Source organism: Mesocricetus auratus, unplaced genomic scaffold (genome assembly GCF_017639785.1).
Source record: "Mesocricetus auratus isolate SY011 unplaced genomic scaffold, BCM_Maur_2.0 Super-Scaffold_100033, whole genome shotgun sequence".
NCBI classification, from domain to species: Eukaryota; Metazoa; Chordata; class Mammalia; order Rodentia; family Cricetidae; genus Mesocricetus; species Mesocricetus auratus.
Genome location: NW_024429213.1, coordinates 12,660,201 through 12,685,920, shown reverse-complemented (window position 1 = coordinate 12,685,920; position 25,720 = coordinate 12,660,201). Strand labels below are relative to the sequence as shown.

At 40.3% G+C, this 25,720-nt stretch overlaps 1 protein-coding gene across 2 annotated transcripts; it reads left to right on the top strand.

The window, feature by feature from the left end:
* LOC121135241 (ferritin heavy chain-like) lies at positions 1-25,344 on the top strand. 2 transcript variants are annotated; one of them, XM_040733738.1, is made up of 2 exons: positions 1-182; positions 24,627-25,344. In XM_040733738.1, exons 1-2 carry the CDS (start codon positions 99-101, stop codon positions 25,206-25,208), a joined length of 666 nt encoding a protein of 221 aa, XP_040589672.1. In that variant the 5' UTR covers positions 1-98; the 3' UTR covers positions 25,209-25,344. The 2 variants fall into 2 exon arrangements, with proteins under 2 accessions (XP_040589672.1, XP_040589673.1); XM_040733739.1 differs by having other exon boundaries at positions 1-221; positions 24,684-25,344.
* The last annotated feature ends 376 nt before the right edge of the window (positions 25,345-25,720 follow it).

Sequence of the window (25,720 nt, the reverse complement as noted above, 5' to 3'; positions counted from 1 at the left end):
ACGCCTCATAACGGTTCTGAGCCTCCATTATCACTCTCTGTGATTCTGCCGCTAGTTCAGCCAGGAGCCCAAGCTTGCGGGTGGATCTATCGTTCACCATGGGTTTTCTGCGAAAGTCTCGTCGCCGCCAGCGCAACCGCTGCCCACTCCGCTCCTCAAGGGCTACGCCTGCCTATCCATTGGTGTTTATGGCACCACCCATGGTCTCGCCACCATCTCACGTGCGACAGAACTACCACTTCGACTGCGAGGCCGCTGTTAACCGTCTTGTCCAGCTGCAGCTGCATAACTCCTACGTCTACCTGTCCATGGCCTTCTACTTTGATCGTGAAGATGTGGCTCAGGAGAACTTGGCAAGCTTCTTCCTGAACAAGTCGCACGAGTGTTCTGCGCACTCCGAGATGTTCCTGGAACTGCAAAACCAGCGTGGTGGCCGCATCTCACTCCGTTCTATCAGCAAGCCAGTCCGTGTTGATTGGATCAGCGGCCTTAAAGCCATGGAGTATGCCCTTCGACTGGAGCTGACCACCAACCAAAGCCTTGTGGGCCTGCAGCAGCTAGCCGCTAGCAAGAGCGATGCCCATCTATGCAGCTTCCTGAAGAACCATTTTCTGAACAAGCAAATTGAGATCCTCAAGGTGATAAGTGGCTACGTGACTAACATGCGCCAGATGGGGTCTCCAGATGACGGCATGGTTGAATATCTATTTGGAAAACTTACCCTGGCTGACAACAAAGAGAAATGAGCTGGAACTTTCTTCATAACCCTAAATTTTTCTTCTCCAGGCTACCAGACTGGACACCTACATTGCCCTTCCAGCAAGTTCACTGGTTTTTCCTTCCCCTTTACCACTGTTTCCAATAAAGTCACTTGATTTCAATCAAATAAATTGTTGAGTTTATTTATGTTTACCTCCCCTTACTTTACAAGAATAAGGGCCTATTCCTTTGAGGTCTAAGAACAGGATTCTCATCACCCACCCCTGGCCATTACAGCCCCAAATCTCCAAAGGGTGGAACGGGAAAGCTGATCCAAGAGCCCCAGAGACCGCATTCTTTATAAATCATGTGAGTATAGGTGGTAAGATATGATGGGGTGTGACAGGGGGTGTGGCCAGAACCCTGGTGTCTGTGCTTAAGGTAAGCACATGGAGTCCCAGGGCTCAAAGCAGGACTGAGATGGGGCAGGGATTTAAAACAAGCAGTGGATGTGGGGGAGAGGGGAGGCAGGGAAACTGGGAGGAGTGGAGAGAAGGGAGGGTGTGGTTGGGATGGATTATAAAAGAAAAACCAGGATGTTAGACCTCAGGCATTATTCAGTGATAGACTCCAAATTCTGTTTCACTGCTAAGGGCTCAGCAGCAAATGTCCTAGGTATTGCTAGATATTGAAACATACCCAGTTTGGTTTGTGGTTTGTACACCCTTCCGGTGATAAATTTATCTTGACTCCTCTTATTCACATGTGCTTGTAAGCAAGGCAGAATATCAGTGCATGGCTACTCCCAGAACTGGGATGTCTGATCTTTCTTTCACTCATTGGATGAGTCAGTGTTTCTACCTTAGTTTCAGTTTTAACTTTTGAGCTTCAAAATTTCTAAATAAATGAGGCATCATACCTTGTATCATTTGGTGTCTGTGTGGCAATGGGACACAAAAAGACTATAATTCCACACTTTATACCTGATTCTTTTAGATCCATTAGTTTATATTTTCTCAAATAAAAATAGAAATAGCCACATTACTCTTTATTTCTTTATGGTTTAGTAAAAAAGATACTAATGCTAACAATATAAATGAAATTTGAAAATAATAGCATACATTAATACAGTAATTTTTTGACTCTCATAAATTTCCCTTTTTCCAAAACTCTGTTCTTGAGACAATTCTCTTGATATCTATATTTTTTATACATATATGAATAAAATAAAAACTGCCCCTGTTTCCTTTTTGACAATCAATACCGAGGGCAGTCATAATTTCTCAAGGATAGTGTATTTTACTGGGGTTTGCCACAAAGGTTACGCAAAAGATTACTGACATAATCTTATTTTGCCAATACATTTCTTTTTTGGATGTTTGAGTCATTTTTTCTGGTGTTTCCTGGCATAAAAATATCAAGATTGTAATGACCACATCTCAAACGAGACCATGCAAAATAAGCGAGTGTGTATAAGATGACAGTATTTTTAGTTCATTAGCCTCCAGTGCTTCAAAACTTAGTTGTGGGAGATTGGGGGAGGGGAGGGTTGGATTAGAAGGAGAATGAGAGAAGAGGAGTGTGGTGGGGAACATGAAGAATCAGGAAGATTGAGTATGGGGGAAGAATAGAGGAGAGCAAGAAAAGAGATGCCTTAATAGAGGGAGCCATCATACGTTTAAAGAGAAATCTGGCACGAGGGAAATGTCCAGAGATCTACAAGCATGACCCCAACTGAGAATCTAAGCAATAGTAGAGAGGCTACCTTAAAAGCCCTTCCCGTATAATGAGACTGATGACTGCCATAGATGCCATCCTAGATCCTTCATCCAGTAGCTGATGAAGCAGAAGCAGACACCCATAGCTAAGCACTGAGTCAAAGTGGAATTCAGTTGTAGAGAGGCAGGAGTGATGAGCAAAGGGATCACGTTCATGCTGAGGAAACCCACAGAAACAGCTGACCTGAGCACGTGGGAGTTCACACAGTCCAGTCTGACAGCTGGGGAACCAGTGTAGGACCAAACCAGGCCCCCTCAGTGTGGGTGTCAGTTAGGAGGCCTGGGCAATCTATGGACTTCTGCCAGTGGAACCAGTATTTATCCGTAGTGCACAAATGGACTTTGGAAGCCCATTCCGCATAGAAGGCTACTCTCTCAGCCTAGGTACACAGGGGAGGGCCTAGGGCCTTTCCCAAATGATGTGACATACTTTTTTTAAATTTATTTTTTAACTTTTCTATTACTTTAATTTTAAATAACTTGCTTCACATGTCAATCCCATTTCCCTCTCTCTCCCCTACTCCCATACAGCCCCACACCATCCCCCCAGCCTCCCACCCAATCCCCACTTCCTTCCACATAGGGGATCCCCAGAGTCCATCATTTGACTCAGGGCAGGGTTCAGGCACTCTCCTAAGAATCCAGGCTGAGACAGCATCCCTCTTTGTGTTATGGACACATGAAGTCCAATAGTATGCCAGGGATAAACACTGATCTACTGCCCAGGGCCTCATAGATTACCCAGGCCTTCTCACTAACTCTTACACTCAAGGGGTCTGGATCAGTCAGTTCCATGCTGGCCTCCCAGCTGTCGCTCTGGGGTCCAAGAGCTCCCCCCTCGTTCAGATCAGCTGTCTCTGCTGGTTTGCCAGCCCATTCTTTGCCAATTTGCTCATTGCTCCTCTCTCTCTGTCACTGGGTTCCTTGGGTTCAGTTCAGTGTTTAACTGTGGGTGTTTGCCTCTGCTTCCATCAGTCACTGGACGAAGGTTCTAGGATGGCATATAGGGTATACCTTAAGATCATTATCAGGAATGGGGATTTAAGGTGGTCTCTCCAGTATTGCTGAGCTTGCAAGTTGGTGTCATCCCTTTAGATCACTAGAGGTCTCACTGGTGCCAGATCTCTCTTCTAACCTATGCCTCCCTCTATTATGGTGTTTCTCATCATATTCTCTCCGTATTCTACCCCCCACTCAACCTTTCTGTTCCCCCATGACCTACTCTATCTTCCTCTTCTCCCCCTCTATACCTCCCAAATCCCACCCCCCCTTGCCTTGTTCCCAATCTGTTCAGAAGATCTTGCCTCATTCCTCTTCTCTGGGGTACCATGCATATCTCTTAGGTTCTTTCCTGTTTCCCAGATTCTCTGTCAGTGGAAGTCCAGACTGGCACTATCCTGATACATTTCTAAAATCCATATATGAGTGAGTACATACCATGTTTGTCTTTTTGTGACTGGGTTACCTCACTCAGGATGGTTTCTTCTAGTGCCATTCATTTGCCTGCAAATTCCAAGATTTCATTGTTATTTTTTTCTGCTGTGATATACTCCAGCATTTCTATTTCGAGCATCCCCTCATTCTGTGTTTTTTTTATTGTTTCTATTTCAGCTTTCAATCCTTCAACTATTTGAGTTGTTTCCTTCATTTGTTTTGTTTCATTCTTGGTACTCTTTAGATTCTTTGAGAGATTTGTTTATTCTTGAATTTTTTTGGTTTGCCTTTTCCTCCATTTCTTGTATTTTTGTTTGTTTTTTCTTCTATTTCCTTAAGGTATTTCCTTGTTTTCTCTTTGAGGGCCTCTATAATTTTCATAAAATAATTATTAGGGTGTGTCTCCTCTGCTTCATTTATGTGGTGATTTTCAGCACTTGCTGGATTTATGTCACTAGATTTTGGTGGAGCCATGTTGGTCTTTCTATTGCTGAGTGAGCTCTTATTCTGTCTTCTTCCCATCTTTTCTTTCTAGTGGGTGCAGGTGTGGTCTTTCAATCTCCAATGGTCTCCTTCTTTCCTGAATTTGAAGCCATGGATGCCGGAGGGTGGTTTCTGGAAGGGCTGATGCCTTTCTTGTGCGGGCAGATACTCTGGTGCCAGGAGCAGCCACAGAAAATTGAGGGAGTGGGTGATGGACAGGGGAGTTGTCCCAGAGGGACCCAAGCTCAACTGAAGCTGGGGACACAAGAGGGTGGGGCCTGGAAGGAGTGGTGTCTTTCCTGTGTGGGCGGTTCCTCTGGGTGCCAGGAGCTGGGCCCCAGATAATTGAGAGAGTGGGTGATGGGCGGGGAATGGAGGGTGGTCCCAGGGGACCCAAGCTCACCTGAAGCTGGGGTCACCAGAGGTTGGGGTCTGGAAGGACTGGATGTGACATACTTGGATGATTCTCCCATGAAGACCTTGCACACCCTGGGGAGTGGATGGGGAGTGGGATGGTGCTTTGTTGGGAGCCACAGGAGGATGAAAGGGAGAGGAAACTAGGATTGATACATAAAATAAGATTGTTTCTAAATTAAATAAAATATTAAAATCTTAGTTATGTAAAAATACAATTTATAAACAGTGTACAAAATATGACAAGTTCAAAGAAGTTACTAGTGATTGAGCACCCATATGGTCATTTAAAGCCCCTCTGTTGCAGCCATCACCAATAAGCATTCCTTATTCAGAAACATAAGTGTTAATCTGCATACAGATGACTAAAGTAGAAAACAGAAAACATGTTTTAAGAGCAATATCCATTGATGGAGTATGAGACTAATGTATTCTGTGTAAAACAGGATTATATTTTCCTTTTCCCATGCTCTTTTTTCTTTTTGTTTTTTAATTTTTTCTATGTTACTTTTATTTAAATTAGAAACCAGCTTGTTTTTCATGTCAATCCCAGTTCCCTCGCTCTCCCCTCCTGCCCTGATCCCCTCTGAACCCCTATGTCATCCTATTTCTGTGGTATAGACTGTGGCTTAGGTTAATGGTTAAGGAAAACTAATGAGTCCCAGTAGTCCAGCTAGCAGAATTCCCTTTCCTTAATGTTGAGAGATGTATTCACAGGTTTCAGAGGGTACCATTGTTATTTGAAAATAACAAAGATAGACTAAGATGTTTTTGTTAAACAGCTTTGAGGTAAAAAACTACAGAAGACAATCTAAAGTTTTAGAAAGGCACATAGCTGATTGAGAAACTTGTTACGTTCAGGGAACAAAGAGCCAAGTAATTACCAGGTGATGGACTTTTCTTGCTAGGATTGGTTGATGTCCAAGGGTGATGATTAATGCTTCATACTCATTTCTATCTTCAGTTTCCTAATATAAAAATATATGAGGGGGTATGCACCCTAAAGATTTCAAGTAGAGCTGACTGATTCTTTTTCATATATCAATGTTTAGGTTTATGATTCCTTTAAGTTTCCTTGTAAGTTTACCTTTCAAGATGAGCAATAAAGTAGTTTGCTCTTTCTTTGCAACTTCAAAACACAGCCTGTCAGTAAAAGTCCCGACTGAGAAGAATATCTTGCTTGCCCAAATTGTTAATCTATAATAAGTTGCTTGGGTATGAATAGACGTGGGTTCTTGGGGAATTTATTTTCCCCTGTAGTACATAGTCATGTAATGGATGTGAAAACTGGCTGTTTACTACTTGTATCCATCCACTTGAAAAAAAGAGAATGCAACCACACTGTAATTTTTATATTGCCTGAAAGATTTTTCTGGGGCATATAAGCTATAAGAGAAAGAATAGAATTAGAAAGAGTTAAAATGGATTAGAAGGGAAACATCAAGAGCAAGAGACTTAGAAGGAGTTATCAGGAAAACATCAAGAATGAGGGAAAGAAATCACCAGGAAAATAAATAAAGAAGAGAGAGAATACAAAAAATAAAGACAAAGTCTGAAGGAAACCATCAAGAGAATGTGTGATTGTCTTTTACTTCCTAACTTTCCCTTCGAGTCTTGTGCTGCTAGGGACTGGACCCCAGCTCCCCCGGAAGCAAAAGCATATTTTCCCTTGATTATATGTACCCACTGGGTTTCCAGGTATGTTTTTGAATAATCTCTTCAATTTCACATGTTTCCTTGTCAACTTAAATTATTTACAATAAAGGAGAAGAATTGTCATAAATGTTTTTGTTATACTTTTATTAATAGAATCCTTTCATCCAAGTACTAGTTAGGCATGACCCTGCTCAGCTTTTGACAATAGAAAAGATTCAATGAATGTGTTTATGGTGATCTGATAGATTTGCTACTTCAACGATATAGTTAGAATTCTTTACTGCTCTTAAATATACCTACTGGATGGGAGGCATAGCAGCTTCCCAGGATGAAACAAATTTCTATAATTTCAGTATGGTCTTTAAGTGTAGCATATCCCCTGCAAAACACAGTAGCCCTGCCCTCCAAGGGTCGTCATTTCCCAGACTTCATGCAGTTACCACCTTTCTTTTAATTATAACTACTTTGGAGGCATTACTGAGCCATTAGTTTAATATGCTTTTGTAAGCTCTCATTTAAGTTCCATTACAATACCTATGTTCTCTTCTGCTCTTGAAAACTACTTTGACATTATACAATGTTAAAGACATTTTTCTCTTCTGAAAGAAAAGTGGGGTTTTCTTTTATATCTCAGTGAGACTTGAGCAAGTGTTGAGTAGCACCAGTGTTCAAAACCGTTTGGCAAGAGCTGTATTTATAATACATTTTCTGTGCTGAGATGGGGCACTCACAACTGTAGAAATAAAACAAAATGCTCTGAAGAGCACTTAACACAATCTGTTCAGCACACTCTGAACTTTCCTTTCATTCTTTTCTTTAAAAAACTCTGATTGTGACCCATCAATGTGCCATAGAGACTCATTAATTGAAGACAATCATCAAATGGAAGAATTCTATTATAAAAGTTAGCATCGATGTGGGAAATATAGACTAGTAGGAACCAACCAGTATAAGGTTTGTGTTGATGATTTCCAAGTTCCAGCCTAACAAAGTCAAATGCACAGTCAAGAACATTCACCGTAGACTTTGCTGTCTCAGTGTTATCAGTAGGTATGCAGCTTACATTTGAGGCATCACAAATACAGTGGTGATGGGATTCATCAGGAAAATATGGCTAATATTTACAGACAAACCCATGTTCCATAAATAATTCATCAAATTTTGTTCAGCAGCAGCAGTATAGCTGTTCACTCTCCTATCCCTAAATTCACTTATGGGATTTTGTATTTCTACCTTTGTCCTTCAAGCATTTGTCACATTATGTGAATGTGAATAATGAGTGATGATTTGAAGGAGCTCCTACTTAGTTCAAAATGCAGAGACAGGCCAGGTTAAGCTGCTTTTTCCTCACCCACCTGTACCAAGTTCATAAGTGCCCTGCAGCCCTGCACAAAGTGGCAGATTACTGCTCATTTGTTAGCATGTACTGAACATGATTGATAATCATGATTCAACCATGAGGCAAGCATGCAAGATGCTTGAGGAAACTGTCTGCTTTGTACAGGGGTAACATTGTACAGCAGCTATGTGTAGAGATCTAAGGATCTGTGGTGAAGATATAAGATGTGGTTCAACCCTAACAGATTTCAGTCTAACTTGGGAGAGAAGCAGTGAAGCAATAAGGAAGACAATATAGCCTGTTTGGTACTCTGAAAGAACATAATCAGGGGTGCAAACTTTATACCTGGAATTCATAAATACTTCCCTAAGGAGGTGACATTTAAACCATAGTTTGGAAAGGCGAGGCTGTCAGTTCTGATGTACAGCAAATAACCACAGCTCTCAGTGTACTATTGTTGATTCCTGATTCTGTGAGTGATGGTTTTGAACTACACAGTAATTTCCAGCCTGTCCCCCCCCCGTTGTGGAGAGGAGGGTCCCAGTTTGTGTGTAATATATTGTAAGATTTTTGGGAGCTGTCTGTGTATTCACTGGAGCACAAATGAGGTCCATGTGTTGTGGTGTCCTTCAGCTGATATTTCTGTATCAATACCAGGTGACTGGCTTCCTAGAGCAGCCGGATATCATTTCCAAATCAGAAGCACTCTTGTACTCAGTAATGTCCTGACAACATTACTGTGACAAGTCATAATTTACGCACATGAAGAAGCGAACACCAAAGCAAACACAGTGAGCAGAAGCTCATGATGTTGTATTTTAAGAACAAGCTAACAGAACATTGAAGATTGTGGCCACTTTTATATTTTGTACCAATTTGTCTCTCCAGTGCCCTCAAGTTCTCATTCCCCATCTCTTCTTTCAACACACTGCCCCCAGTTTACCCAGGAGATTTTATCTATTTCCCCTTTCTAGGAGGATCCATATGTCCCCCTTTAGGGTTCTCCTTGTTACCTAGCTTCTATGGGGCTGTGGATTGTAGCCTGGTTATCTTTTGGTTATATCTAACATCCATTTGTGAGTGAGTACATACCATGTTTGTCTTTCTGGGTCTGGGTTACTTTAACCAAGAGGTTTGTTTTTCGAGTTGGAATCATTTACCTGAAAATTTCATGATGTCATTTTTTTCTTACCACTGAGAATACTACATTGTGTAAATGTATCAGATTTTCTGCATTCATTCTTTGATTGAGAGGCACCTAGGTTGTTTCCAGGTTCTGGCTATTATGAATAATTCTGCTTTGTACATATTTGAGTAAGTGGCCTACTTTTGGTAGGATTGAGCAACCTTTGGGTATATGCTCAAGATTAGTATACCTGGGTCTTGATATAGATTGATTATCAATTCTGAGAAAGTTCCAAATTGATTTCCAAAGTGGCTGTACAAGTTTGCACTCCCACCTGCAATGGAGGAATGTTTCTTCTAATTCACATCCCCTCTAGCATAAACTGTCCTCTGTGGGGTTTTGTTTTTGTTGTTTGAGACAGGGTTTCTCTGTTGATTTCCTGGCTCTCCTGGAATTCACTGTGAAGACCAGACTGGAACTCACAGAGATCTGCCTATGTCTGCCTCCCAAGTGCGGGGATTAAAGTCATGTGCCACCACAGCCTGGCATATCATCAGTGTTCTTGAGCTTAGCCATTCTGACAGTAATATGGTATCTCAGAGCTGTTGTGATTTACATTTCCCTGATGACTCAGGATGTAGAGCTATTCCTCAAAGGTCTTTCAGCCATTTGGGATTCTTCTGTTGGGAATTCTCTGTTTAGATCTGTACTCCATTTTAATTGGATTAGTTGGTATTTGGATGTTTTTGAGTTTATATATCTTGCAGATCAGCCCTCTGTCAGATGAGAGGTTGATGAAGATATTTTCCCACTCTGTACGCTGCTGTTTTGTTTCATTTACCATGTTTTTTGCATTAAAGAAGCTTCTCAGTTTCAGGAGTTCCCATGTATTGATTATTGTTCTTAGTGCCTGTGATACTGGTGTTACATTCAGGTAGGTGTCTACTGTGCGAATGTATTCAAGGATATCTCCTTTTATGAGGTTCAGTGTAACTGGATTTGTGTTTAGGTCTTATATCCACTCAAACTTGAATTTTTTGCATGGAAATAGATATGGATCTAATTGCAGTCTTCTACATGCTGACATCCAGTTATGCCAGAACCATCTGTTGAAGATGCTTTCTTTTTTCTACTATATCATTTTGTCTTCTTTGTTCAAAAAATCAGGTGTTTCCCAACCAAAAAACGCCCAGGTCCAGATGGCCTCAGTGCAGAATTCTACCAGAAATTCAAAGAACAGCTTATACCAATTCTTCTCAAATATTCCACGCAATAGAGGCAGAAGGGTCATTTCCATCTCTTTCTACGAGGCTTTAATAACCTTGATCACCAATCCACATAGAGACACAACTAAGAAAGAGAGCTTCAGACCAATATCCCTCATGAACATTGATGCAAAAATACTCAATAAAATACTGGCAAATCTGATCCAAGAATACATCAAAACAATCATTCACCACGATCAAGTAGGTTTCATCCCAGGGATGCAGTGATGGTTCACCATACGAAAATCCATCAACATAATCCACCATATAAACAAGCTGAAAAACAAAAATCACATGATCATCTCACTAGATGCTGAAAAAGCCTTTGAAAAAAATCCAACACCCCTTCATGATAAAGGTTTTGGAGAGATCTGGGATAACAGGAACTTACCTAAACATAATAAAAGCTACATAAAGTAAACCAACAGCCAACATCAAACTTAATGGACAGAAACTCAATGCAATTCCTCTAAAATCAGGAACAAAACAAGGCTGTCCACTCTCTCCATACCTTTTCAGCATGGTACTTGAAGTTCTAGCCATTGCCATACGACATCAAAAGGGGATCAAGGGGATACAATTTGGGAAAGAAGAGGTCAAACTTTCACTGTTTGCAGATGATATGATAGTTTACATAAATGACCCAAAGAACTCTACCAGGGAACTCTTACAGCTGATTAACACCTTCAGCAAAGTGGCAGGCTGCAAGATCAACTCAAGAAAATCAGTAGCACTACTATATACAGATGATAAAAGGGCTGAGAAAGAAACCAGAGAAACATCACCCTTTACAATAGCCACAGACAACATAAACTACCTTGGGGTAACACTAACCAACCAAGTGAAAGACCTCTATATCAAGAACGTTGAATCATTAAGAAAGAAATTAAAGAAGCCATCAGAAAATAGAAAGATCTCCCATGCTCTCGGATGGATAGGATCAATGTAGTAAAAATGGCAATCCTGCCAAAGCAATCTATAGATTCAATGCAATCCCCATTAAAATCCCAACACAATTCTTCATAGACATTGAAGGAACAATAATGAATTTTGTATGGAAAACAAAAGACCCAGGATACCCAAAACACCTGTGTTCAACAAGGCAACATCTGGAGGCATCGCCATCCCTGACTTCAAGCCCTATTATAGAGCTATAGTCCTGAAAATACCTTGGTATTGGCACAAAAACAGACAGGTAGACCAATGGAATCAAATTGAAAACCCTGATATTAACCCACACACGTATGAACATCTCATCTTTGACAAAGAAGCTAAAAATATGCAATGGAATAAAAAAGCATCTTCAACAAATGGTGCTGTTATAACTGGAGGCTGGCATGTAGAAGACTGCGGATCGATCCATGTTTATCGCCATGCACAAAACTTAAATCCAAATGGATCAAAGACCTCAACATAAATCCAGCAACACTGAACATCTTAGAAGAGAAAGTGGGTGGTACCCTTGAATGAATTGTTACAGGGGACAGCTTCCTGAACATAACGCCATTAGCACAGACAGTGAGATCATCAATTAATAAAGGGGAACTCCTGAAACTGAGAATCTTCTCTAATTCAAAGGACACAAGTCAGCAAGACAAAAATGCAGCCCACAGAATGGGAAAAAATATTCACTAACCCCACATCTGACAGAGGGTTGATCTCCAAAATTTACAAAGAACTCAAGAAGCAAGTCTCCAAAGCACCAAAGAATCCAATTAAAAACTGGGCTGCAGAACTAAATAGAGAATTTTCAATAGAGGAGTCTAAAATGGCTGAGAGGCACTTCAGAAAGTGCTCAACATCCTTAGCCATCAGGGAAATGCAAATCAAAACAACTCTGAGATACCATCTCACTCCTGTCAGAATGGCTAAAATAAAAAACATCAAGGACAATTTATGCTGGAGAGGATGTGGTGAAAGGGGAACACTCCTCCATTGCTGGTGGGAGTGCCAGCTGGTTCAACCACTTTGGAAGTCAGTATGGAGATTCCTCAGAAAAATGGGAATAAACGTACCACAAGACCCAGCAACTCCACTCTTAGGCATATATCCAAAAGATGCCCATTCATACAACAAGGAAGTCTGTTCCACTATGTTCATAGCAGCATTATTTGTAACAGCCAGAACTTGGAAGCAACCTAGATGCCCCTCAACCAAAGAGTGGATAGAGAAAATGTGGTACATTTACACAATGGAGTACTATTCAGCGTAAAAAAACAATGGAATCCTGAGTTTTGCAGGCAAATTGATAACACTAGAAGAAACCATTCTGAGTGAGGTAACGCAGTCACAAAAAGAGAAACATGGCATGTACTCTCTCATATATGGATTTTAGACATAGATCTGGGAATGCCATGGCCAGAGAGTCTGGGAAACAGAACCTTCATTCAGTGGCTGATGGAAGAAAGGCAGACTCCCATGGCTAAGTACTGAGCTGAACTCAAGAAAGCCATTAACAGAGAGGGAGGACTGTTGACCAAAGACTTTAAGACTGGGCTGATTTAACCCCAGAAACAGCTGACCTGACAAGGCTTAACTCTTGAATCCCAGACTGATGCCTGGGAATCAAACATGGGACAGATTAAGACCCTCTGAATGGGGTGTCAGTGAGGAGGCCTAGGTAATCTATTGAGTCTTGGGCAGTAGATCAGTTTTCATCCCAATTATAAACATGGACTTTGGAATCCCATCCAACAATGTGAGATGAACTCTCACCCTGAACACTAGGAAGGAGGGTCTAGGCCCTGCCCTGGATGAAATGACAGTCTATGGACAACCCCATGGTGGGCCTCACCCTCCCTGGTGAAATGAGGGGATAATGGACGCGTTGGGTTAAGGGCACAGGAGAAGAGGAGGGGAAGGGAGAGGGACCTGGAACTGACTTGTGAACCAACCATGTTTCTAATCTAAATTTAAACTTAAAAAGAAAAAATTTAATAATTAAAAAATCAGGTGTTTATAGGTGTGCGGAGTAATGTCAGAGTGTTCAATTCGATTGCATTGTTCCAGCTGTCTGTTTTTGTGCCAATACCAAGTTGTTTTCATTTCAATAGCTCTACAGTAGAGATTGAAGTCAGGGATGGTGATACCTCTGGAAGTTACTTTAGTGCACATGAGTGTGTTTTTACCTATCCTGGTATTTTGTTTTTCCATTTGAATTTCAGTATTGTTCTTTCAAGGCCTGTGAGGAAATTTTGATGGGGATTGCAATGAATCTGTATATTGCTTTTGGTAAGATTGCTATTTTTACTATGTTGATCATATGTATCCATGTGCATGAGAGATCTTTCCATTTTCCAAACTGTTCCTCAATTTATTTCTTCAAAGACTTAAAATTTTTTTCGTACAGGTCTTTCACTTGTTTGGTTAGAGTTACCCCAAGGTATTCTATATTATTTGTGGCTATTTTAAAGTGTTTGTTTACTCTGATTTTTTTCTAAGCCAATTTATAGTCTGTATATAGGAGGAATAATGATTTTTTAATTAACCTTGTATCCAGCCACATTACTAAAGGTGTTTATTAGCTGTAGGAGTTCCATGGTAGAATTTTTGGGGTTACTTATTATACTACCATATCATCTGCTAAAAATGAAAGTTTGACTACTTTCTTCCAATTTGTGTCTACTTGGACTTCTTTTGTTGCCTTATTGCTCTAGCTAGAACTTCGTGTAATATATTGATTAGCTATAGAAAGAGTGGACAGCTTTGTCTTTCCCCTCATTTTAGTGGAATCACCTAGCTTCTCTCCATTTAGACTGATGTTGGCTTTTGGCTTGCTGTATATTGCCTTTATTATGTTACCTATGTTCCTTGTATCCCTGGTTGCTCCAAAACATTTATCATGAAGGGGTGTTGGATTCTTGTCAAAGGTTTTTTTTGGCATGTAATAAGATGATCTTGTGTTGCACAATAAATAACAGACCCAGAGACTGACATTGAGTTTCAAACTTCAAGCTGAAGATCAGAAAACAAACCTTCTGGAGACTAGCTCTTACTCTGTCTCAGACTGAAAGGCAATCCTGGATCTACCAAACTTCAGACTGCTGCCTCTCCTCAGCCTGGCTGGAGATCCTGATACTTTAATGTCTTCCTATCCTGAATATGGCTGGGAATGAATCTGATACTGACACCTGAAGACCCTGCTTATATCATTTATGCCCCTCTAATGCTGGGATATAAGGCATGTGATCCCAGATGCTAAGATCATCTTTGTGTGAGCTGTTTCTCTTTAGTATTGGGTTAATCTTGTGTAGATCTGGGTGGCCTTGGACTCACAGAGATTCTTCTACCTCTTGATCCTAGTTCTAGGACTAAAGGTGAGTACCATCGCCACCTAGTTTCTGGCTGCTGGGAATAAAGTTGTGCATCACCAAGGTCTGATCTCTACTGCTTGAGATTCATTTTGTTTTCTCAATCCTCAGGAAAGCTTTCATTTATAAAAAATAATATATCACCACAATAGTTGGTTTTTTTTTTTGGTTTTTACGAGGCAGAATTTTTCTGTATTGTTTTCTAGGGTGTCGGTCCAACCCAGCCTTGAATTCACAGCGATCTGCCTGCCTCTGCCTCTGAGTGCTGGGATTAAAGGCGTGTGCCACCACCGCCTGGCTTAGTTTGGTTTTTTTCTTTCAGTTTGTTTATATGGTTGGTTACACTGACAGATTTATGTTTGTTGTATGTTGAACCATCCCTGCATCTCTGGAATGAAGCTAACTTGATCATGGTAGATGAGTTTTTTTTTATGATGTGTTCTTAGATTCAGTTTGATGGTATGTTACAGTAGTTTTGTATTATTGTTCATGAGGGAGATTGGTGTGTAATTCTTTTTTTGCTGCATATTTGTTTGGCTTGGGTTTCAGTGTACCTGTGACCTCATTAAAAGAATTTGGCAATATTCCTTCTGTTTCTGTTGTGCAGAATAATTTGAGGAGTATTGGTGTTAGCTATTTGATATTCTGACAGAATTCTGTGCTGAAACCATCTGGCTCTAAGTTTTTATTTGGTTGGGAGTCTTTTTTTATTTTACTTGTTAACAAATATTTATTTTGTGTTTGTTGTGTTTCTTTTTTCTTCGCATTTTTATTTACTTTTTATACATGTTACTCTCAGTTCCCTCTCCCCTCCCTCCTCCCCCACCCTGAAACCTAAAATAATAATTCATTTATTCTTTTAAAATTCATTGAAATTCCAATGACAGTTCGCCCTTCCAGTCCTCCTCCTGCCCCCTTGTCCCCTCCCTTCCCAACCCAATGTACTCGTCCTCATAGGTAAGGACTCTGCTGGGAGTTTTAATGAGGGTTTCTGTTTCTTTAGGTGTTATAGATTTTAGACTTTCCAGTTTTGTGGAGAACAGGTTTTTGAAGTATGACCTAAAGATTCTCTGTATTTTCTCAGAATCGGTGGTTATGTCCCTCTTTTCATTTCTTATTTTGTTAATTTGGATATTCTCTTTCTGCCTTTTTATGTTTGGATATGGGTTTGTCTATCTTGTTGATCTAAATCTTTGTTTCTTTGTATTGTTCTCCTTGTTTCTATTTATTTATTTCTGCTCTGAGTTTGATAATTTTCTGTCATTTACTCCTCCCTGGTGAGTTTGCTTCTTTTTGTTCTAGAGATTTCAGGTGTGCTGTTAACTCACTTGTGTGATATTTCTCTAGATCACCTATGTAGGTGCTTACTGCTATGAACATTCTTCTTAGCACTGCTTTCATTGTGTTCCATAATTTTGGGTATGTTTTGCATTCATTCTCATTGAATTCTAGTTCCCTCATTTCTCTGTAAAGTTTCTGTCTGGCAGACCTGTCCATTGGGGAGTGTGAAGTTTTGAAGTCTCCCAGTATTAGTGTGTTGGGTTTGATTTGTGATTTAAACTTTAGTAGTATTTCTTTTAGAAATGTGACTGTCTTTGCATTTGGGATAGATGTTTAGAATTGAGACTTTATCTTGATGTATTTTTCCTTTGATGACTATGAAATGCCCTGTTCCATCACTTTTGATTCATTTTAGTGAAGCCTATTTTGTTAGGTATTACGATAGTAACACTGATTTATATTTTAGGCTCATTTGATAGAAAAACTTTTTCCCAACTCTTTCCTCTGCGGATATGTCTGTCTTTGAAGTTAAGGTGTATTTTTTTTGTGTGTAGAAGAAGGTTGGATCCTGTTTTCACATCTATTTTGTTAGCCTGTGTCTTTTTACTAGTGAATCCAGTCCACTGATATTAAGAGATTTTGTTGACCAGTGATTATTCATTCCTGTCAGTTTTTGGCTTGTGTGGTGGTGGTGGTAGTGTGTATGTTTCCCTTCTTTGAGTTTTGCTATTGTGAGATTATATATTGCCTTTGTTTTTGTGGATATAGCTATCTTCCTTGGGTTGGAGTTTTTCCTCTAGTACTTTCTTAAGTGCTGGATTTGTGGATGGTTATTGTTTATATTTGGTGTTTTATGAAATATCTTGCTTTATCTGTCTATGGTGATTGAAAATTTTGCTTGTTATAGTACTCTGTTCTGCAATCCATGGTCCCTTATTGTTTGTAAAATGTCTGTCCAGGACCTTTTCTGGCTTTTAGAGTCTCCACTGAGAAGTCAGGTGTGATTGTGATAGGTCTGCCTTTCTATGTTACCTGGCTTTTCTCCTTTGTAGCTCTTAAAATACTTTCTTTATTCTGTATTTTCAGTTTTTTGATTATTATGTGGAGATAGGACTTTTTTTTGGCCCGGACTAAGTGGTGTTCTGTAACCTTCTACCTTTATAGGCATGTCCATCTTTAGGTTTGGAATGTGTTATTCTGTGACTTTTTAAAATATGTTTTCTGTGCCTTCAGCTGAAATTCTTCTCCTTCTATCCTGATTATTCCCAGGCTTGGTCTCTTCATGGTGTCTAAGATTTCCTGGATGATTTGTGTTAGGAATTTATTTGATTTTTAACATTTTCTTTGACTGATGAATCTATTTTCTCTATCATATCTTCAATGCCTGATATTGTCTCTTCCATCCAGTGTTATGTTGTTTACGCTTCTATCTGTAGTTTCTGTTTGGTTCCCCATTTTTCCATTTCTATAATTCCCTCATTTTGTGTTTTGCTTTTATGGCTATTACAAGTTTCAAATCTTGACCTGTTTCCTTCACATCTTTGATCATTTTTTCTTGGCTTTCTTTAAGGAATTTATTGATTTCTTTTATTTTTGTTGCCTTTTCCTGAATTTCGTTAAGAGAAATTTTCATTTCCTCCTTTAGAGTTTCTATCATGTTCGTACATTTTTTAAAAGTTCATTTTCTTGTCTTTCAGCTGCATTGCAAAGCTGAGGTCTTGCAGTTGTAGAATCACTGGGTTCTGGTGGTGCCACATTGCTCTTTCGGTTGGTGAATGTACTGTTACACCAGCCTTTACTCACCTGTTTTTCCAAATGGTGAGGCTTGTGCCGGTGCCTTTTCGTCCTAGTGTTGTGCTTTGCATCTGTGCCTATGTGCTCAGCTGGAGTTGGAGGGGAGGGCAGGCCACAGAGAAAGTGTCCAGGTACATGCTTGCCTGCTGGTGAGGACTGCACCAGAGATGGGGAGCTCCACCAGAGCCATTCCCTTATTCTTAAGCATTAACCTTTACTTATTAAGTAGTTTCTCCTCATTCATTCCTCTCCCTAGCCTGTGGGAGTCACTGATCTGCACTCAGTGTCTGTGGATTTGACTATTCTCCATGTTTCATATACTGTAATCATACAACATGTGGTGTTTTGTGTCTGGCTTCCTTAACTTAGCACAATGTTTTGGAAGCTCATCCATGGTGCAGGGTATATCTGCATTTCATTCCTCTTATGTATGGTAACATGACGTTTCATTTATCCACTCCTCTTTTGATGAACATTTGGACCATTTCCACTTTGTGGCTGCCTCTCTTTCATCTTGCACCTCCTGTTTCCTCTCTGTGTCTCCATGGTGACTCCTTTCCCGCCTAACTTAATCCTGCTCAGTTATTGGCCAGTCAGTTTGTTTACTAAACCAATTATAGTGACATGTGCTCAGTGTACAGAGGGATTACTCCACAGCACAAAGTTGTTGCTGCTTTAAAATTGCTACAATTTCCACTGTGTTCTTAACAGTCCTGATTCATTTAGGATTTGTAACAAGTATTCTTCCTGCCAACCAAATGGTTCCCTCCACTGTCTCTGCCCCAAAATAACAGAAGAGACAGTATATTAATTATGAAGCTGTTGGCTTTTTTCTATGTTTTCTCATTGGCTAGCTCTGACTTAACTATTAACCTAGAATTGCTAATCTATATATTTTTAGAAGGACTTCTCTTACCAAGGATGCAGCCTCCTGTGTCCTCTCTTCCCAAGATCACATGACAACCCCCGTTCTTAACAACATTTCCCGGGATCCTTTTCGACTTCTAGTCCCACCTACATTGCTTCCCTATTTGCCAACAGTGTTTTACTCATCAATCAATAGTACAACATATACACAGAAGGATTTCCCCCATCAAGGATTCTATGTGTTTCTGTTCTGATGTAAGCAGCTTCACAGCTGTGTTTGTAAACCAGTTCACTTCTTTGTAAGTGGGATTTGGATTTCATTGCAGATGAAGAACATTGGGTTTTGCTAATGTGAATCACCACATGTGTGTGTGTTTTCTTAAGGTGCCATAGTGAACGACTTTATTTATACACGTGTAAGGTCTGCTCTACTACTCCATTTAAGTTCAACCATTGTCCACATGCACTTCTCTGTAGATAATCTCATCTTCTGTTCCAGTACAGAATTGTATTGTTCAAGTGTTACTACAAAGCTCTTGCTATATTACACTCTTCACTGTATTCTTCCATATGCCCTGGCACTCAAGTCTATGTACTGCTGTTCTCATGCATACAACCTCTACTACTGCTCCTATCATTCAAACCTCCAAACCCAGTTGTCCCCAGCTTGGTAGCAGAAAACCTGTAGCACTCTCCCTTTCCTCTCTGTCATCACCCCAACAGACCACAAAGATCTTCTCTTCCAACCTTCTTTCCCCCTACTCATCCAATTATCCCAGCCTCCAACACCAGTAGGCATTCACAGGGAATACACCAGTTGAGCAGACCAGGAAAACAGATCCACAGAAAACTACCTACCAGGCAGCACACAGCACCACACTCTGCTGAATTCCAGGGAGGATGTAGAAACCAAGGAACAAAACATTCAATTAATAGAGACAAAATGAGTTATTGTCACCCAGACCCATTTACATCTGTTACTGAAGCAGTACAAAGTGACATCCTTGCAAAACACATACACATGATATTAAAATCATGTACAATGACCTATTTGGACATCCCAGCGTACTACTATGGCAACAATACCTAAACATCATTAATAACTGACTATTCTGTCTAGCTGTCAACTCTGATCTTCACGCAAGCTTTATTTGTCAGATCATAAACAAAATATCACCACAGGAGGGCACAGCATATGTGTCTTTAATAGAAGCTGTATACAGTGCAAAAAAAGTGCATATGACTAAAACAAATCACAATGGAACATTTGCAAAAAATGTAATGTTTTATTCCTACTGATTTTATATGTATATATATTGCATTTGTAATAAACCATGCATGATTATCCATACAATGCTGAGATTGTTTGTTTCAGTACAGCATATATATATATGTATATATATATATGGACCCAGATTATTAAAACACATGAGAATTATAGTGATTTTATAACAGGAAGTAGAATGTTATGAAAGTCACAGAGATGTATCATAATAGAAGTGGTGGCTGACTTGTAGAAAAGCCTATCCATGATGTCATTATTGCAGCACTGTTGCTCTAGGACAGAAATAGAACAAAAATGGAATAGGAGAATACAGCATATAACTGAAGCCTTATAGTGGCATCCTTTCAAAATAAAAAACACATTGGAGACTAATACACCTCACAATGGCATATTTGCAAAAAACAATGTACTGCTACTGCAGCTGTATGTAAATTCCTTTCACATTAAAGAAGTTAAGCATGAATTTGCTTGCTTCTCTGCAGCAGCATGTATGTTCCTATGTGTAATGGACTGTGAAGAATACGGTGAAAACAGAAGCACTTTTACAAGAGCAAGGGCTTTGTTATCCCATGAATCTACAGAGAGATGCACTGCAGCACACGAGGGGATTGATTTGCAGGAAGACAGGAAATGAGGTCATTATGCAGGAGAGCTGTCAGGACACTGATTAAGCAAGGACGGAACAAAAGAGCACTGCTGAGATTCTTTGTTTCAGTACAGCATATATATATATATATATACATTATATATATATATATATGGACCCAGATTATTAAAAACACATGAGAATTATAGTCATTTTATAACAGAGAATCAGAGGTCCCTGGTCTCTGCACAGACAAGAGACATGTATTCCAGTGTGACTGACAGGGGACCCAGATCCTTTCTCTTCAGGACAGAGAAAATGGACTGTGATTTCTCTTTTTGTGCCCATGGTCACTGGGCATTGTTTAATCTGGATGGGTTAGCTAAACTGGTGAGTTGAATAATTGTAGCAACCTTGGTGTTGGGCCTGTCTTCAGGGCTTGAATTCTTCCCAAAACCCGAGGAATCTTTGTTATCCATCTGAGATAGTCCAACTGTATCTTTTGACTGGAGGCAGATCGTTCAACTAGGAGATATTCTTCTGACAGAGCGTAGGACAGCAAAGCCTTGCTGGGTATCTGTAAGTCTAACTGTGTTTCATCATCAGAAGATGATGATGGCTTTCAGTTTAGGCGGAAGGCCTTGTCCCAATTGTTAAACACATTTTGAGCTATCTCAGGCAACTGGGACATACTTATACTTTGAATTTTTTAACTTTTTAATATCTGGGGCTGACTGGTTGATGAAGAAAATCTTTTTAGCAGCTGTCTTTAATCTTTTAAAAAGGACCCAGTGAATATTGCTTAAAGTCTCTATGGTAAGTGCAGGACAGAGGGAAAATTCATTCTGCCCAAGTAGTATTGCCAGGCAGCAATACCCCTGCCCACATGCTCAACCCAGGAGCAGTTTATGATGTTGTTGTTGTTGTTTTAATTTTTTTCAGACTATGGTGGGGTTTATGGATCAGTGGTCAGGAAAAGTGACATAAATCATGAAAGAGAAGGAGTGGAACTTCCTCTTTTCCTTTTGGCTCAGCCCAGGGGCACTTTTGCCCTCCCTGAAGTGCCTTAGAACAGGCACAGAGCTGAGGGCATGCTCACCTGGGGGAACTATCTCCCCTCCCTGTGTGTACTCTGCTTAGATGGATGAGGGACCCCCTTAAGAAGCCCGGTCTCTGTCCTTCCCGACATAGGGGCCAACCCTGACCTTGATCAGGAGTCAAGGAACCAAACAAGCATGTGGTCCATTCCTGGAGTGGGACAAGTGGAGGGTGTTTGGGTTTCTCTGGGTAACCTGGCACTGCATTTGGACCTTTCCTTTATAATAAACTTCTCATGAAATCAATGACTAGAAGAGCATAGCTTTAATTACTGATCAGAAGAACAGGATGAGAGTGTTGTCTCATGTCCCATGAGAAAGCATGACATCCAAAACTGCTCAAAACTTCATTAGTATATAACTAAAAAGGGCTCCAGGAGCCTTAAAGATTATATGACTACTATATAACAGAAGTTTGTCAGATAAAAAAAATCAAAGGCACACTATTGCCCTTAGAAAGACTTGATCAAAATAGGCTTGTCAGTCATCTAGGCAGGACAAAGTTCCTCCAGAAAAGCTATTCATTTTGGAGATTTCTTAGAGAATAATAGAAAGAAGTTTAAATTTTTATTTCCTTGGCGCCTAAGAATAGTGAACGTCTTTGTAAGTGGCCATTTATGTTTCTTCTTTACGAATTGTGTACTCAGATCATTAACCCATTTATTGACTTTCTGGTATTTAAATATTTGTTATTCTTTAAATATTCTAGAATTAGCTCACTGTCGATATAAGTAGGATAGAGGAAGGGCGGGGGCGGGGAAACAATGTGTGTAGTAAAAATGGCATAATGAAAACCATAATTTTATTCTAAAATTAATTTATAAAAGAAAACACTGCAATGCCTGACTAAAATTTAGGTCACCCAAGTGATCTCTTTGATCATTGTCTACTCTCATCATTTGAGCACGCACCAATCTGCGAAATCAATATGACTTGTCTTTTACACTAACCACACCGTGTGTATCACACCTGAATAGTGTCACTGGAGATCACAAGGACCAGACAAATAACAGGAGTCAAGAGTGAGATCTCAATGACAGCAGATTTGCTTAAATGTGTATTATTGGTTGTTGGGAGACCTCATTCTGTAAGTGTGTGTCTGATTGGTTTGAATAAAGCACTGTTATCCAATAGGGAAAGAAGATAGGTGGGACTAGGAGTCTAGGAGGTTTCTGGGAATTGTAGTGAGGAGAGCTCTCTCCATGTGATATCCTTGGAGCAATGGGCACCCACGAATGAGTCCTCAAAAAGATATGTTCTTATAAAATATACATTAGTAATTATGGGTTAATAATCAAATCAGAAGTAGCCAATTAGAAACCAAGCAAATGGCCAACAGCTTCATAATTAATATAGTGTCTTGCATGTTATTTGGGGGTGAAAGCTGCTAAGGGACCCAGGCGGGATCCCGAAACAGTTGGTCACCAAACACTTTTAGGTTTTCAGATATCTGTTATGGTGGTTTATTTTGATTAAATTTTTGTTTATATATAACTCAAAATAAAGGTTCTTCTTTATTCAGAATCCATGTGCATTTGAAAAAATGTGATTTTGAAAACATGTGTTATACTGGAATGTCAGTTACAACATAGTGTCCTCTGTATGTGACAGGAAAACTGCATTCATGAATGTGGTTGCCTAAAATAAAACTAAACTATGACAGCACAGTTGCCATGCCAGTGTGGAAGGGGTAAATCACAAAAGGCCACACACCTAGATGAAGAGCTATAGACAATTAATGACTAGGGCGAGAGAGAGAGATTGAGACAGATAGACAGAGATTGAGAGAGAGAGATTATCAGTGTTACTCAGGTATAACCCCCCTTATTGGTTGTTCAATCCCAAGTGGACAGTCCTAAATACATACACATAAGAGTAGCACTAAATGGACTTTACAGGTGGTATTTATGAGTATGAGTGTGTACAGCAATAATAATTAAAGAATAACAGGTCATGAATTTGAGAAGTGAAATTTAAGTGTTCAGGGGAGAAGTCCAAAGTAAGACAGGAAGTAGAGATGGGATGTAAGAGTATTTATATATTATAATATTTAAAAAGCAACAAAAGAAAGATGCCATGCAACAGAGTTCAAGTGGAGGGTTTTTTATTAGGGAAAAGAAAAGGAAAGCAGGGAGCCCTGCATCCAGGGACAGGAGTAATGGGAGAGAGGACAGAGAGGCAGAGAGAAAGTGTGTATTTGTGTGTGTGTGTGTGTGTGTGTGTGTGTGTGTGCATGTGTGTCAGAGACAGACTGACAGGCAGACAGACTGATACAGACAGATAAGGAGAGAAAGAAAGAGAGGAGGATGGGAGGTGGCCTGGGCCCTTTTAAGGGAGGGTAGTGAATGTTCCTTCAGCTGAGGGCATATCCTGTCAGAAAACCAAGGACAGGCCAGTACAGATGCCTGAATACTAACATTATACATGAAAATTTTCAAAATTAAAACATGTTTCTAAATATTCCCTACTTATATCACTGATTATGCTTACCACTACAACTATTTTCCTTTGTATATTCTTTTCTCCCAGATTATAACATGTAATAGTCTAATGGTTGCTTGAATAAAAGAGTCATGCTGACATTTGAATTATATGAAAATTCTGCAAGAAATAATTATCTATATTTGTTGAAGAATTTTTAAAGGACACTAGAGACATGGTAGTAGACAGTCATACAAAACATACTACAAATACAAACTTGAGAAGGTACAGAAATACAGTATGTTGTAGCAATCCTAATATCTAACAAATTAGACTGAAGGATGTCGTTTTTATGCACATTGGAGTCACTGAGAAGAGCTGTCACTAAAACAAAACTCTATAATGTTAAACATAACTAACTGCTGGAATCATGAAAAGCACCTCATCAACAAAACAATCACATGTAAACAGTGTTCACATAGCTTACTTAAATAAATGAGGTGATTTGTTAAAATGTTTGTACTTTATTAATATCTTTTCGAATACTGTATACGTGAGATGATCAGTGCAGTCACGTGGGTTGCTATGGAGCTTAGAACTCACGTTCTAACGCCTCCTAACGGTTCTGAGCCTCCATTATCACTTTCTGTGATTCTGCCGCTAGTTCAGCCAGGAGCCCAAGCTTGCGGGTGGATCTATCGTTCACCATGGGTTTTCTGCGAAAGTCTCGTCGCCGCCAGCGCAACCGCTGCCCACTCCGCTCCTCAAGGGCTACGCCTGCCTATCCATTGGTGTTTATGGCACCACCCATGGTCTTGGCACCACCCATGGTCTCGCCACCATCTCAAGTGCGACAGAACTACCACTTCGACTGCGAGGCCGCTGTTAACCGTCTTGTCCAAATGCAGCTGTGTAACTCCTACGTCTACCTGTCCATGGCCTTCTACTTTGATCGTGAAGATGTGGCTCAGGAGAACTTGGCAAGCTTCTTCCTGAACAAGTCGCACGAGTGTTCTGCGCACTCCGAGATGTTCCTGGAACTGCAAAACCAGCGTGGTGGCCGCATCTCACTCCGTTCTATCACCAAGCCAGAACGTGATGATTGGATCAGCGGCCTTAAAGCCATGGAGTATGCCCTTCGACTGGAGCTGACCACCAACCAAAGCCTTGTGGGCCTGCAGCAGCTAGCCGCTAGCAAGAGCGATGCCCATCTATGCAGCTTCCTGAAAAACCATTTTCTGAACAAGCAAATTGAGATCCTCAAGGTGATAAGTGGCTACGTGACCAACATGCGCCAGATGGGGTCTCCAGATGACGGCATGGTTGAATATCTATTTGGAAAACTTACCCTGGCTGACAACAAAGAGAACTGAGCTGGAACTTTCTTCATAACCCTAAATTATTCTTCTCCAGGCTACCAGACTGGACACCTACATTGCCCTTCCAGCAAGTTCACTGGTTTTTCCTTCCCCTTTACCACTGTTTCCAATAAAGTCACTTGATTTCAATCAAATAAATTGTTGAGTTTATTTATGTTTACTTCCCCTTACTTTACAAGAATAAGGGCCTATTCCTTTGAGGTCTAAGAACAGGATTCTCATCACCCACCCCTGGCCATCCCCTTACAGCCCCAAATCTCCAAAGGGTGGACCGGGAAAGCTGATCCAAGAGCCCCAGAGACCGCATTCTTTATAAATCATGTGAGTATAGGTGGTAAGATATGATGGGGTGTGACAGGGGGTGTGGTCAGAACCCTGGTGTCTGTGCTTAAGGTAAGCACATGGAGTCCCAGGGCTCAAAGCAGGACTGAGATGGGGCAGGGATTTAAAACAAGCAGTGGATGTGGGGGAGAGGGGAGGCAGGGAAACTGGGAGGAGTGGAGAGA

Coding starts and splice junctions, on each gene's coding strand:
- LOC121135241 (XM_040733738.1), top strand. CDS start 99: ATGGGTTTTCTGCGAAAGTCTCGTCGCCGCCAGCGCAACCGCTGCCCA. Junction 183..24,626: donor CTACGCCTGCCTATCCATTG/GTGTTTATGGCA, acceptor GCCTATCCATTG/GTGTTTATGGCACCACCCAT.